The sequence below is a fragment of the Dermacentor albipictus genome, chromosome 4, assembly GCF_038994185.2.
Source record: "Dermacentor albipictus isolate Rhodes 1998 colony chromosome 4, USDA_Dalb.pri_finalv2, whole genome shotgun sequence".
NCBI classification, from domain to species: domain Eukaryota; kingdom Metazoa; phylum Arthropoda; class Arachnida; order Ixodida; family Ixodidae; genus Dermacentor; species Dermacentor albipictus.
Window position 1 is genome coordinate 156,981,043 of NC_091824.1, and position 14,876 is coordinate 156,995,918.

Consider the following 14,876-nt stretch of genomic DNA (forward strand, 5'->3'; position numbering starts at 1 on the left):
GGTGCTGCTCAAAAAGTGCGGTGGCCCATCGGCTTCTGTGAGGACCCAATTCGAGAAATCTAGACGATTCTACAGGTCCCTATCTTCCAAGCACTGGCGCTGGTTGAAGGGGTACGGGTGAAAGGCCGTCGTTTAGAATCCTCCAATCTGATGACTTGGAAATTGGTACCTGGGCGGCCACGTACCGCACGCTAGCATGAGCGTTTGAGGCCATAAATGCTAGAACATCAGTGTGCAGGCTAGGATTCAAAGCTTCGCTGGTACTTCTAATGCGCTTGTTCTCCTATTGTAAGGATTTGTAGAAGTAAAGCAAAGTATGAATTAAGATGCACGTCCGCGCCAACAATGATGCAGTAAGCTATTAGCCAGAATAAAATTGTAAGTGAAAAAGTCTATGCAAGTCAAAAGAAATCTCAAATGATGTGGGTGACAAAACTGTGGCAGTGACACGTTAGGGGGGGGGGGGGGGGGGGGCAGGCTTCGGCATTGCTCGGGTAATCCGAGCTCCCCCCAATTTACCCTCGGAGGGGGCTCGGGCCGCGGAGACCCCCCCCCCCCCCCCCCCCCCCGTAGTCGGCGCCTATGGAGACAGGCGTCCTTCCGGTTATTACATTTTCGTGATTCGGGCAACTGAACGCTTGCTCATTTTGAACCATTTCCATGCGTGCAACGTGCGCCCCTCAGTGACAAAATTGCAGTGACGAAATTGTGAGTGAGTAAACTTGCTCTTTGACACAATTATGAAGCTGATCGAAGGCTTTTTAATTCTTTTTTAGCTTAAGTAATCAACCAAGTTGACTGCATACAGAGAACCTGAAGCCTTGTATTGTGTTAGTAATTGCCTCATTCAAGTGTGCTCGGTATGTTTTCATTCCTCGCGTCATGCGCGTCTTAAAACTTCCAAAAGCTATTCAACTCCATGAAGAAAGAAACGAGGGAGAAGCTGGTAAAAATAACGTTCCAGATTATTGAGAACGTAACAATTATTTAAATCATTGTCTACGATACGGTGTTCTAAAGCGATGGTGATGTAAAGCGGTCGCACGAAAATGCGGGAGAAGGAAAATTTGCTGCAGCAGAAAATGCGGCACTTGCGTAGCACACTATAGCGTAAACGGCTGCAAAGCACTTAGAGCTGTGCGTCTCTCACACCTGTAACGTTGCCTGCACGGTGTTCGCGGGTGATTGTCGTGCGTATGCTGTCAAGGATTTGCATACGTTCTCTGCGACTAAACTGATAATCTTTTCGCAAGATCCCCCATCTTAACGACATGGCAATATATTTGGTATCTGAGTTTATAGTTAAGGCATGCACATGAGCGCCAGCACAACTTGAGACGCTAGCCAAAATCTACGTTTGCGCTTCCCTTGATCGACTAAAGAGAAGCGACTCTATCCGAGAAAAGTACTAATCGTAAACCCTTTCTCGTGTTCTTGCCTCTTGTTGATGGGCTCCTGTTATAAATGAAATCCTGAAACCGTGACTTTTGGGTCCTCTATATCGATTTATCACTTTGTGGGACGTCACTATTATACGTTGACTAGCTGAAGCATACGGAAGCAGTCGCGACAAGGTGGATTGCACGTCTTTAATTCGCGCTGTAGTCACGTCACGAATGTATACTGTTATCGAGATCATTGACAAGACGTCCCTCGCTGTATTGAAGCGTCACACTGGACGTTACGCAGTAAAGATATTACTCCTATAAGGGTGCTGCTAACACCCTCAACCTCTATAGGTTAGGATCAAATCGTTAATGGGGCCAAACGAAGGTGTTTTTTTTTTTGTCATTCAAAACGAAGTTTTTCTTTCCCTCTTTCGGCCACTTTTCGCGTGCTAGCTGCTGTCTTGCACGATTGGCTGGTGCCGGACAAAGTACAAACAAGCGCGGAGTATATACAAACACGCTGCCCTGGGCGGCAGATGTGTAACCGCGGACGTGAACTTCAGCACAAGAACACGCCGTCTTCGTCTACGTACCGGGTTCACTGTGTCGACGTCACTGCGTTGTCATCACGCCGCCGTTGTCGTCATTTCATCGTCGTCATTCTGTAGTATCCATTCCAGTGCCATCATCCCATTGTCGTCGTTCCATCGTGCTCAGACCGTCGCCGTCATTCCATGGTCGTCGTACAGTCGTCTTCATACTGTCATCGCACAGTCGTCATCGTGCCGTCATTATCGTTCCATCGTCGTTATTTTATCGCAGTCATTCCGGTGTCGTCACCCAATTGCTGTCATGCAGTTGTCGTCATTCCAACGTCCTAATTTCACTGTCATTTTTTCGTTTTCGTCCGGTTGATCCGCACGTTCGAGCGCCACAAATGCGCGTTGAACGAAGTGTCTTACGCTTCAAACGTGCCCAACTTAATCGTGTGCTTTATACTCGCCAAACGAGGACAACGTTCTTCGCAAACATCAGTGAAAACTTCGCTTAAACCGATTGCCACATCGCGTGGGATCCGCATTTTTTTTTTTCTATGGCGTGTAAACATAATTGGAGCTGCAACAGACAACTCTAAAGCTGCATGGACTGCACTTTCATAGATATCGCTTGTGCCGGATATTTTGGTACGCACCAAGTTGTCACAATGGGTTCAGTATTCGTCTGCGGCTTCAGCTGTTGTTTGAGGTCGCGTTCATCTACAATATCTTTTTTTCTTTGCTTTTTTTTTACTCACCGTAAGGTTAAGGGTTCTACGTGACGCGAGAGTGCAACTCGATAAAGTGATAGATTGAGAATATGTTCCCTAGATCAAGCCGCATAAGAGACATCCTGTGTGCTTTGAAGCACACCGGGGTCGTCTCGTGTGGTATGCCCATTGATTGAAGATACTCAGGGTGTCTACCAACCGGGAAAACCGGGAATTCTCAAGGATTTTGAATAGTTTGGAGAAACTCAGCGACAACTCGGGGAATTTGTGCTTCAATCAGGGAAAATTAGCTGTCATTTTATTGAAAGAGAACGAAAGTCGCCCTACTGCTGGCTCGAGTAAAAGAGAGGAATCGTAACGAATTGTCTTTGACGCCGTGTCGTCGGCTGGAGGAGTTGCCAGGTTACATTCAAGGACCGATTTTCCGGACACCTGATTTTAGGGAAATGCCCGATAATGTAGACGGCTTTGCGATACCAGTACGAGTCAATGTATAAGAACGTCTAATTTCAGACGCAAGAACCCTTCGCCGTCCGATTTTCCGCACTTTTTCCGCTACCGGAGGTCCGAAATGGCATTAATCAAAGCCAACACCGCCGTTTTGATTATCCCGCCGCCTCGAACCGGCTCTCTCACAAGCAGATCCGCTGGCAGCCGTAGCCACCACCCCGGCAACGCGAAGCGTAGCTGCTTCGACGTTTGCTATTAAGGCTTTTGCCGTTCGGTGCCATGTTTTTCATTGAACGAATTCGCCGCTCTCAGTAATGGCACCGACTCCGCCTCTTTAGTCCTCACGATTGGCTTCGAAGCTTATAAAGCGTGCGCGTTGCATGACGCCGGTTTGTGAATGGCAGCTTCGCCTCAGCACAGGGATGTTACGCGGTGAAGCGTACGTGGAGTATTGCGGTGAAGCTTAACAAGTGTGGGAAGGGGCAATTGTCACGGGACACAGTACGTATTCCATAATTATACACGCGTGCACCCACCGTTCCCTGTCACAGCACGAGCACCGATATGCCTAATAGGTGTACTGGCAGGCCTTCATAGATTTTTCGGACGTGCCTGTGACGATTTGAGCCTTTAAGGGTAGTAAAAGACACGCATCCATTTTTTCGGAATGCCCGATTTGATTTTTCGGACGTTTTCGTGGGCCCTAGGGAGCCCGAAAAATCGGACGTTAACTGTACAACTGATCGAGAAGATGCTTCAAATGGTCCGTGGGGCGAACGCACGGTGGAGCGAGGACAAGAACAGAAATTACCGTCGCATTGAAGAATGATCGGGAAGGGAACTGTGCCGCTTCTTCTTTGAAGGAGCTCGAGCTCAAAAAGCAAAGTGTTGGCTGACACAAAGATGCAGGTGACCCTCATCCAAACCTAAATAAGCTCTTAAAAGCAGTGAAACACGAAAAGGGGCACTGTGCGTGGGCTGAGAGTATGTGAGGACAGTTGAGGTTGACTTTCCAGTTGCTGAGAAAATCTCACTTGTGACAAAGTTCGGGCCTAGATTATGGACAGATTTTGCATGCTTCATCACTGTGGCATCGAGCTTTCGTTTGATCACGTGTAAATGCCCATCCTTTCTTTCTAAATGTTAGCATTAGAAGCGTCAAATTTTTAATACCTATGATCTTGCTATCACTTGATAGAAATAGCTCATTTTCAAAAATATTCGCTTCTCTATGCATCTCTTTTTATTCGTATTTGAAGGTGTTCGACTCGATTTGCAATGGCCTTTACCATTTTTTTTCTTTTTCGAAGATATTTGATGCGCATTTTACTACCCCCTCCCTTCAGTTTTCTATATTGGATAAAATACACTACTTCTTATCATTCAAGCTGGATTAAACTTTTTTTTTTATTTGCTTAAAATGCTTACTTGAGCGTGACAGCATCGGGCGACGTGGTGTCAGCCTGTCTTGACATAAAGTTCTGTGTCGCTCATGGAAAACCTGGAAAACTCGGGGAAATTGAAAATGTCAACTTGGTATACACCATGAAGATGTTTATGCTGACACACAGGGTGTCGTTGGTTACCCGGTGGCGAATATCGCTACGAAATCGCCACTCCGCTCGTAGATAAGGGGCTTAGCTTTGATCAACACAAGTTGGCAGCCTATGTTGGTTTACATGACCTTTAGCTGCAGCGCATTAAAAAAGACAAGGGTGCGAGACAAATAAGCTGACACCAGACGTACCGAAGAGCTCCGGGTTGACTTGTTCCGCGTGGTCGCCAGTTTGACAGCTTCCGGAATCAAGATGAGACGCCGGGACTAGATTATGGACAGATTTTGCATGCTTCATCACTGTGGCATCGAGCTTTCGTTTGATCACGTGTAAATGCCCATCCTTTCTTTCTAAATGTTAGCATTAGAAGCGTCAAATTTTAAAAAAGGATATGCGTGTAAAGTGTGGGAAGCCGGTCACGTGGTAGAGATACGGGATGGGAGAGCTTACGAAGAGCGCGTATATATGTATATATTGTGCAACCGAGGGTGGTCTGCTCCGGACTACCGTCAGTTGCACCTGGTTCTTCGAAAAGGCAAGACGTGTGTCGAGTGAGCTTCTGAGCACATTGCAATGTGGTGAACGTGGTTTAAATCGTGGATCTGGGACCTCAAAGAAGTGCAACGTAATGCTAACGCATTTTGCTCGCGTTTACCGCTAAATCGCCACTCGCCCTTAAGAGCTCCGCTGTAAAAAATCATGCTTCCCCCAGGATTGCGACCGTGTGTTAACACAAAACTATCACGACTGGCTCCAGCGTCGTTACTGCTCGTTGCTGCTGGCTCGTTGGCGACCCGCGGAGCTGCGAGGTGGCTGACACTTATTACATGGTGTGGGCCTGCCAGCAAAATTCGGCTCTCATCCCCCCCCCCCCACCCCAACCCTACCCGAGAGGATTGGAAGGTGGCTCTGCGTGGTTGCTCTGACCTTCAGGCCCAAAAGGCCTTGGTCAAGAAGGCCTGGCTGGCGGCTTCGACCAATGGGGCCCCGGACAAGGGACTCCACCTAGTATGTAGGGCTCCTGCGCGAGTCCACACCTCTGTTTCTTGTTTAATAAATGCTTTCCACCACCACTACCTGCCGGACGAATGCGCTCATGCCACTGGTCCCGCGTTCGTCGGCGTCATTAACTAATTAATTAATTAAAACAGCAATTTTACAGCGTATTACATCGAAGCTGTTAAGTGAAGTGTTAAATGAAACCGACTTCACTGGTCATCCTTCTTCACCGAGTGGAAAGGCACTGAGATTTTTCTTTCTTTTTTTGAATTTTATTCGTTCTGGTGCTGAAGGCTTTCAGAAAGCAGTCGCGCGTTCGTAGGTGTCTTCTGCATGCCAGCCGTCATTACTTGTAGTAGTGCGCGCGCTTCCTCTGACAAGCGACAAATAATTCCTGGATTTTGCAGCTACACGCACATATGAAGAGCAAATGTTTCTTTGCTGTTTCCCGCCCTGTCTTTGTTGATTCATGACGTTGAACGTCCCAAAGCATGGAGGCAGGAAAATGTAGGAGAGGTCCCAGCCAGCACGGACGTGTTGGAGATAGTGTGGCGGAAGTTACGTGCTGTTTTTCGCAAAGGAGCACTTGAACTGGTACCCCAAACTACGACGTTGCCATAGTAGCCGCGTTTCTGAAGCTCCGGCTGCTGCTCTAGGCCTCTGAAAAGTAAGACAAGTTTTTTTATGCCCGTGTCATTCTCGCAGCACACCTCGTTCGCGAGACAAGCTGACTTTGGAGCGCGGTGTGTAAGCTTGAAAGTTGTTTGGGGTCTGTGAGTGTGAGTGTCAGTCAACACCAAACACAATCAAGTAATCACGGCGCGGGTCTGCTTCACCAAAACTGTTACAGAAGTTTCGTAGGCTTTGTTCTAACGCACGTCAGCATCACGCACTTCGGGCGGCTCGTAGCAATGCAAGTTCAAAGCTCGCGCCTGTCTGCTCCGGCAAGCTGATTTGGAGGCGCAGAGGGAGATGGCACACCGACATGGCTGTATTTCCGGCTTCAAAAACATGACACCAGGACCTCTCCTGTTTCGTTTCTTTCCTCCGTGTCCCAAAGCAACATTTAGTTTATGAGTGGACTCCGTTGTGGATGGCTCCGGGTTATAATTTCAGTCACAAGGGGTTCGCTAACGTGCGCACCCAGCAGATACGCTATGAAAGTGCGGGACTGTTCGCAAAGAAATCCTCGCCTTAAAAATCTTCTTTTTTCCGCGCAATGCGCGGCTCCAAGACTGCACTGTGATGTTTTCACACATCCACGAAGGGACGCCGAATAGAGCGCAGAACGAAGAATTACACCTAGAGCCATTCAAAGGAAAGTTCTGTCCCTGCAATGCGTAAGATTTCCATTTCCTCTTAAGAGTGAAAGAAACACCAACCTCAACAGTGCAGGGCTAATGATTAGGAAGAACCACAGATTAGAAAGATAAGGCACCAGCCGTGGTTGAGCAGTGGCTATGGCATCCACCTTGCTGAACACCAGTTGTCACCACCCGTGGCGACCACATTAATTACCCAACGCTCACCGGTGGCGTAATAAGCGCCGGCCGGCGCGCAGTCAGTTTCGTGTTCCATCGCTGAGCATTGTAGACTGAGTTACGTAGCTTTTCTGTTTCTCTCTTTTTCTGTAGTTTCGCTATAGCATTTTCTGTTCACGACTTTTCCGTCATGTTACAGGGAAAAAAGTATGTTGCACGGCTTACTCTCTTATGGTAGTAACTTTTACTCTCCTCGTGCTTGCAGCTTTCCTGGTGTACGAAAGAGTCAAATGCTGGGTTGCCGTTGTAACACGAGCCTAAATGTACAGATAAGGACGTTATATGGAACATGTGACAAGACACCCGGCAGCATTCTGCGACACACCTCTCGAGTGCTCACTCCACAAGATTTTACAGCCATCGTCCGAGTGGTATGACTTGACCGAACAGCGGCTGTAGTTGCTTTCACAAGTTAAGACGCATAGGCTCGTGCATACGAAATTTATCTGCCTACATGGTGAAGCTGCACAAAAATATTATTGAGGATAGTAAAGAGACGAAAAAATATAATTTCTCTCACAGTACTAATGACAAACTTTTGGCTTTACGGTGCGGGGACAATTTATGTTGAAATCAAGAAAAAATTTGTCTTCCAACTTAAACAGACTTCTTTTTTACAAATAAAAAAAAAGTTTTTTTCCCTTGAAATATTTTTTTTCTTTTGTAACAGAAATATCAATTTACTCTTATTGCTTGGTTTCTTTCTTTTTTTTTCACCTTTATAATGTGTTGTTGAAATCAAGAATTAGACTACATCTCGTCTGGTCGGGAACTAGATTCATATTAGATGCATTATTCATATTAAATTTATTATTTTCGTCGGCGTTCTGCTTTTTTCTGTATAGTACTTCTTTGTGCCATTTGTTTGTTCATGTTACCACTACGAGGCGGTGTGTGCGCGGCCCTGGCTCCAGGCGGGGTCCCACAGCCATGGCTTTCTTCGTGACTTGCACACAACTGCCACTTTGTTTGTGTGTCGTTTACGTCGTAGAAGCAACGGTACCCCTCCCTTCGCTCTTTCGTTTTATTCACAGCTGCTATGACGTGTATCAGCGCATCAATTTTGCCACCAGTGTAGGTCACCTGCAATATCGCATAGGCAGGTCATAGGACTCGCCTTGTGTCGCTTCTCGTATGCGCTTTATTGTTGTGTCGATTTTGCTTTCCAGAGGTCCCCGGCCTCGACTGGGACGGCGTGCACGCCCGCCCCTTCATCTCTCTAATGCGATGAGTAAACAAACACTGTTAGTGCATGCTTCCAATATTAATGGGAAGCCTGCCCGGCGGAATGAGTTCGCGAGGAGACGCCGGGCAGGAAGCAATTTCGCTCGCAACCGCAAAGTTATCCAACTCTGTTCTCCGACGCCCACCCCTTTCTTTGATCGTGCAAGGTCGATCGTTGTTTTCTCTGTTGGAAGCGTTATCGTCTACGTGGGTTGTATTTTGTACGTGTTGTGTATGTGCGTGTGCGAGACGAATTTGTCGTCGTGCAGCTAAACGAATCACTTTCGGGGACGGAAAGAAATGACGCGAACATGCCAGTCTCCCGAGGCAACGGCTTGCCCTCTCTCAGTACTCATCCCCATCTCCCCATTTTCCCCTTTGCTGCCTCATTATTTGAGTCCTTCCTTTCCTTTTCTTGTAACTGCACAGCGCCGTTAACGTGGGCCTCTGGAGACAGTTCTAATTTCCGTGTAAACTCGCGTGCAAGCCTTCTGGTGGTACCGCATCAATATCCCAGTTCCTCTTCCTTTATTCCCGAATTTGTTTTTAGCATTATTATTTGTCGGTACCCCAGTAGCTGCTTGCTGCTGTGGATGTGACTTCGTAGCGATAGGTAGAACTTCGTTAGAATTTGACTCACACGCTATTCTTTTTTCTTTTCTTCCCCACTTCGCAGCAACGGCGTCACCCGCCGTTCCTCTCCTCCCGCGGCACCGTCTCCCGAAGGGGCCGCTGCGGTCGTCGTCGCCGGCGATGAAGGCGCCCCTAACGGCGGCGAAGGTGGCTGCGGCATCGCGCAACCCGCCGACGCCGCGATGGCGGCTGCTGCCCCGCGCCGCATCGCCGCCGCCGCCGCCACCGAGTTGCAGCCTCCGCAGCCAACGTCAGCGGCCGCCACACCGGTGGAAGAGTCGGCGCCCGCCTGGTGAGTGCGCTTCGCCGCGCGGCGACCTTTCGCGGCGTGTGTGCCATGCGGGTGAGCCTCCCGCTCTTCGGAGTAGTCGGGAAAAGGGGAGGTTGATCGACAGCGGGGGCCCGCCTCCCGGGTGAAAGCCGCGACGAGGGACACGGAAACAGCCGCGCTTGTTGAGGTTTTGGGAATCCAGGAAGTGGGGGGAGGATGACGGTGCCTGCGTCCTCGGAGAGTGAGTGCAGGCATCGTGTGTGCGCTAGTCGGTTCGGCATGCCGTCAAAACGCGTTGACAGACTGGCTCGAAGAAAATGGCCCGAGCAACCTCATGTCGAGTGACTGAGCGACGGCGCGACGTGGCGCGGGATCAACACTCGCTGAGCTAAGCGGTGACGTGCGCGAGTCTTGCTTCGCTCGGTGCTGGAGGTGCCGAACGCCGTTGTCGTCGTCGTCATCCGGGCTGTCTTGCGCTTGCACGCCTGGTCGCTGCGCGGCTCTACGTATAGCAAGCATGGTGGGTACGACGGCTGCCGTGCCATGCACCCGTCGCCTCCATCGAACGCATCCCGCCTGGCGTCGCGGTGGCTCCCTGCGAGCCTGCGCGGGGCGCTTCGCTGCACCGCGCCAGTGCGGCCGGCGGACGGGCGCAAAACGTTGCGCGCTACAACATATCCTTGATGAGAAAGCGCAGGAGTTGGTTTCTCGCTCGACGGCGGGTACTACTTTGTGTACACGTGTCACACGCAGAGATTGAGCAAATAACTGCTTCAGATATCAGTGTCGCGAGCAATAAAACAGCAAGTGTTGGCCAGCGCGCGCGGATCTCGTCTCAGCGTGGCTTACCACTACGTCCGCGCTGCCGTAGTCGCGTGCGGAAAGGCAGAAGCGTTGTTCGTGCAGCGCTCGTTCAGGCTGCCCCAGTTAACGGGACGACGGAGGGTCGATTACGACGGTGAGCTGGCTCGTTGCGCTCGAGCAGCGGAAGAATTCATTTGGCGAACGTTCTCACAGAGCCCGCGGGAAACGGCCGCCCGCGCACGCTGAAGTATAACGTCGCACAAAGTGCTCGACGTCCTGACCAGCAGCGACAGGCCAACTTCTAACCGAGATCGGCGTTCGCGAGGCGGAAGTGATGTGCTCGGCGCTCGATCATTTCCCATTTTTCTTTTCTGCTTTTTCTTCTTTCTTTTTGTGTGCGTGTGTGTGTGTGTGTGTGTGTGTGTGTGTGGTGTGTGTGTGTGTGTGTGTGTGTGTGTGTGTGTGTGTGTGTGTGTGTGTGTGTGTGTGTGTGTGTGTGTGTGTGTGTGTGTGTGTGTGTGTGTGTGTGTGTGTGTGTGTGTGTGTGTGTTCTTGCGGGTCGTAACAGCAGTGCGCTACCATCACGCGGCTAAAAACGAAATGACCAGCCAAGCGATTGATGCGTTCCCACGTGCTATGCATCCTTCCTGATTCCTCAACCCATGTCATTGCCCTGCTGGAAGTACAGTGCGAGAAGGCGTTTGGTTCTTTATGGTCCCGGGTCGTGTCGTGCGGCCTTTATAGCGGCGAAAACGGTCTCCCCTCCTCCCACCCTTTTCTCCGGGAAATGTAGTCCGCGACCTTGAGCACCGAGGATCGAGTGAGCGAAGCGCGGTAGCTGGTTGTTGTCAATGAAGTGCCAACAGCGTGGCGCAGGCAGCCTTTAAAAAAAATAGAAAAGAACGCTTTGGCGGGGAAGATCTACGACTGACACCGTTGTTCAAACCTGGGCGCTGGACGGTGTGGCTGGGCCGCTATTGCATAGATTGCCGAAGCCGCAGGAAAAAAAAGGAAAGGGTAAACGCTGAGCAACGTCCCAAACGTCCTTAGCATCGCCATCTTGGCACCCATCCAGATACGGCTATAGCAGTCACAAGAGAGCGGCTCTCTACGAGCGCTTGAAGGACTTCAATCAATTCGGACGACAATCTGAGGAAAGCTTCTCTGGTGCGGATCCGCACGCGTCTCCGAAGGAAACTGAAAATATGGCCCGTTATTCGAGATTCTGTCTTATCTTTCTTCATCATCTTCATCTTTAGCGCTATGAAGTCTGCTGAATGGCTTCGTATTGCTTTCTTTAATAATGCGTGTGCTTTGTTCGCAATGCTTTAGGAAGGAGATTGTGGAAACGTGCCTCATAATGCCTAAATCGGCAGGATCACCGAAGCTTGTCACATTCGCAAACGTCTTGCTCGTGTTGCATGTTTGGTATATCTACAAGGACGATTTAGTGCCGCGTGTCGTTGTCGAAGGCACTGTTTATAGTACTATGAGGAACGTCATTGTTAACTTTACTCATCATGCTTTTTAACCTAATCATCTGTACAGGTCTAATTCCACGATTTTTTTTATTGGAGTCATTTGCTAGTGCCTATCGGCGCTCAACAAAATTAAGGGGACAAAAATTTTTAAAGGAATACGTGAATGAAGCTTGAGAACCGCGCAACGAGTGATGGAGCGAAAAATGACAGGCGTGACGTTGGGAAAGAGGAAGACAGCGGTTTGGATTAGGGAGCGAAATAGAATAGCCGATATTTTAGTTGACGTAAAGCGGAAGAAATGAACTTGGACAAACCACATAATGCGTAGGGCAGAAAACCGATGGCCTACTAGAGTTATACGAAACGGGTGCCAAGGGAAGGGAGCGCAGTCGAGGACGGCAAAGGTTCTTCGTTCTCGCATAAAACCCGATAATTCCCGATTTTTGCGCCCGCAAACAAGCTTTATGAAAACCGGGGTTACACCCAATTCCTCCTCGAATTCTGCCGTTTCGTAAAGGATAATAAATGCAAATGTTACGAAATTAATTAATGCTACCCACCTTTTGTGAGGAAGTGTCCCAGATATATGATATTATTAATAGCATATATACATACACACATCTTGCCTCAAGCGCCAAATAGGCATATATATATATATATATACTCAGGGCCTGCCGGCCTTGAGTAAAAGAAAGCTTATTTCCTTTTTAGTAGCTGCGTTAACGTAAATACGACAATCGCGCATCGCATCGCATCGCATTTGTCGAATGTCGCATTCTTGTATATAAACGGTGGTAATGCGCTGGGAAGCGAACACAGTACTTACGTTGTTCGGCATTGAGAAAACGTTTACCCAACCATATGTTAGGTTCAGAAAGGGTGCCAGATTTGGCTAATAGCACTCCATTAATTTGTTGCACGAGCGTACAGCGGGAGTCAGTAAAAGAGGACGATAACCGACAGGAACGAAAGGCCCGACAGCTCTGGATAGACACTGAAATACTCAATATGCATATGATAACGTCCGTCAGCAAGGGGTTGTAAGCTAAAGAAAAGCATCACAGCTCTTTTTTTGGAAATCGTGCCATACATACCTGGAATCAGTGCGAAAAAGAAAATGCCTCAAGCAGCGGACTTATCAGATAGCTTTAGAATGTATGCACAAAGAATACGCAGCCGCAACGCATATTTTCCCAGATGGCTCTACAACTCCACATCGTTCATCATGCGGACTTTTTGTTCCCTCTACAGGGCAACGATTCTCGTTTCGTCTTGAGCGAGCGACATCATCTACTTCAGCGGAGCTATATGGCAATAAGGAGGCCCTTGTGTATGTACTTCGACACCAGCCGCCAAAGACATGGGTGATTTTCACAGACTCAAAAGCAGCCCTACAAAGTATGTGGAACAGGCACAAGCATTGCAATAATCAACCAGCAGCATTTGACATTGCTTATCTTCACCACAGGGCTAAGATTGCTGGGCATTGCATAAAGTTCCAGTGGATACCTGGCCATGCCGGCATTTCGGGAAATGTAGAGCGGACGAAGCTGCCAGAAATGGACTCTAATACCGCAAGTTCAGAAGAACATATTTTACAAAAGCCGACGCTTCAACCATGGCAAAAAAAATATGCTTATCAAGAAAAAGACCGCATCTCGAATCTGCCGCTTCACCAAGATAACTTCCTACGTTACATTGACCCAGAAATGAGACCGAAAATTCCACGACCACTTCCTCGACACTTAGAGACATTGTACCATCGTCTTCGACTGAACGTGGCATACACGAACAATTATCTGTACCGCATAGGACTTACCACTAGCACATACTGTGATAACTGTCGCAACTCAGAGACAATTGAGCACATATTACTAGAATGCCCCGCGTACCGCGACGAGAGACAATTGTTTGAGCACCAAATGGACATCATTTGCCACGAACCGTTAACGTTACCGAGCATCTTAGGTCCAATGCCCGGCCCTTCAAAACAGCGACGGGTTTTGGATTTATTGTTCAAATACCTGACAGAAATTGGTCAAATAGGAAAGCTTTAAAAATTGCATCTTTCCTATACAAAAGCCTAAATTTACCCGCCATGTCACCTGTAAATATTAGTATCAGGTCCACTCGGACATTTCATATTTATTTTTATCTTTTTTCTCCCACTCTTTTCTGGAATCTTTTAATCCCATTCCCCATCCCTATACAGAGTAGCATGCCAGCGGTTATATACGCGCAGGCAAAATTCTGTTTTTCTAATAAAGAGCCCTCTCTCTCTCACAGCTCTTTCAAAGCATGCCTGTATGCACTACTATTTGTACTTTATTTTTCGTGTTAAAAAAAAGATACACTACAGAGAATAATGTAAAGGGATCGACAAACACGTCTCTATTGTTTTTGTCCATGTAATTTTTTGTACATATAAGTTCATCACATTACTTCCGAGGCGCTCTTTTTGTCCTTACATGTATACTTGTGAGTGATCTATCTTGTTTAAATAGAGCATTTCTGCACTAAAGGTGGCCAGTGCCTGTTTTAATAGTTTGTGAAAGTTACCAGAAAAATCTCGAAGTTTCGGCTACTAGAAAAAAAAGTAAAAAAAGATAAAACAATTTCTCCCCGGTTTTCCTCTTTGAAACCGATTTCTACCCACGGAACTAAACAAAAGAAAAGCAAACGAAGGACCCTAAATATATAGGCAGTGTAATAAGATATTGCCAGTCGTAGATTGGTGGCAGCTGGCGCAAAACATGTTACTGGAGGTCGCTGGGAAAAGCTTTCGTCCTGCAGTGAACATAAAATAGGACGCTGATGATCCGAAGGCAAAATGTTCATCTTTCTTCTGATTAGCAAGTAGTGCGTATACGTAGGTGACATTTATTGTAGGCTAGAAATATTAAATCGCGGAGTGCGTGTCGTTAGAAGGGAAATGTTACGTTCACCTCTTCGCGCCGTTCTCTGTGCAAATGTCACCTTCGGAAAACTCTTGGCTACACCGCATGGCAAGCTCGAAAACGCAGTCTTCATCCAGACCAGTCTCTTCGCATGAGTGGAACGGAAGCGCGATCTTTCTATAGTCATAGCGGCCCGGCTTGTGTGTCGTGTTCACATCGGTGAAGCGCGTTCACCTGCAGTGTGGCAACGGCAGTGCGAAAGACGACGACGGCCCTGGCGATGTCGTCGGTTACGAATTTCGGAGACACAGGCCTTATTCTTCGAGCCATAAGCGAAACGGTTCATTCGCCGGAATCGTTACAAT

General features: G+C 48.2%; 1 protein-coding gene across 5 annotated transcripts in view; it reads left to right on the forward strand.

Moving 5' to 3' along the window:
• Positions 1-14,876, forward strand: part of LOC135903765 (protein Aster-B-like) — a 133,098-nt gene that overhangs the window by 77,721 nt on the left and 40,501 nt on the right. For all 5 annotated transcript variants that reach the window (XM_070537741.1, XM_070537743.1, XM_070537740.1 and 2 more), the window contains exon 2: positions 9,102-9,350. In XM_070537741.1, the coding sequence (XP_070393842.1) occupies positions 9,102-9,350 (249 nt within the window). The remainder of the gene's footprint in view (positions 1-9,101; positions 9,351-14,876) is intronic.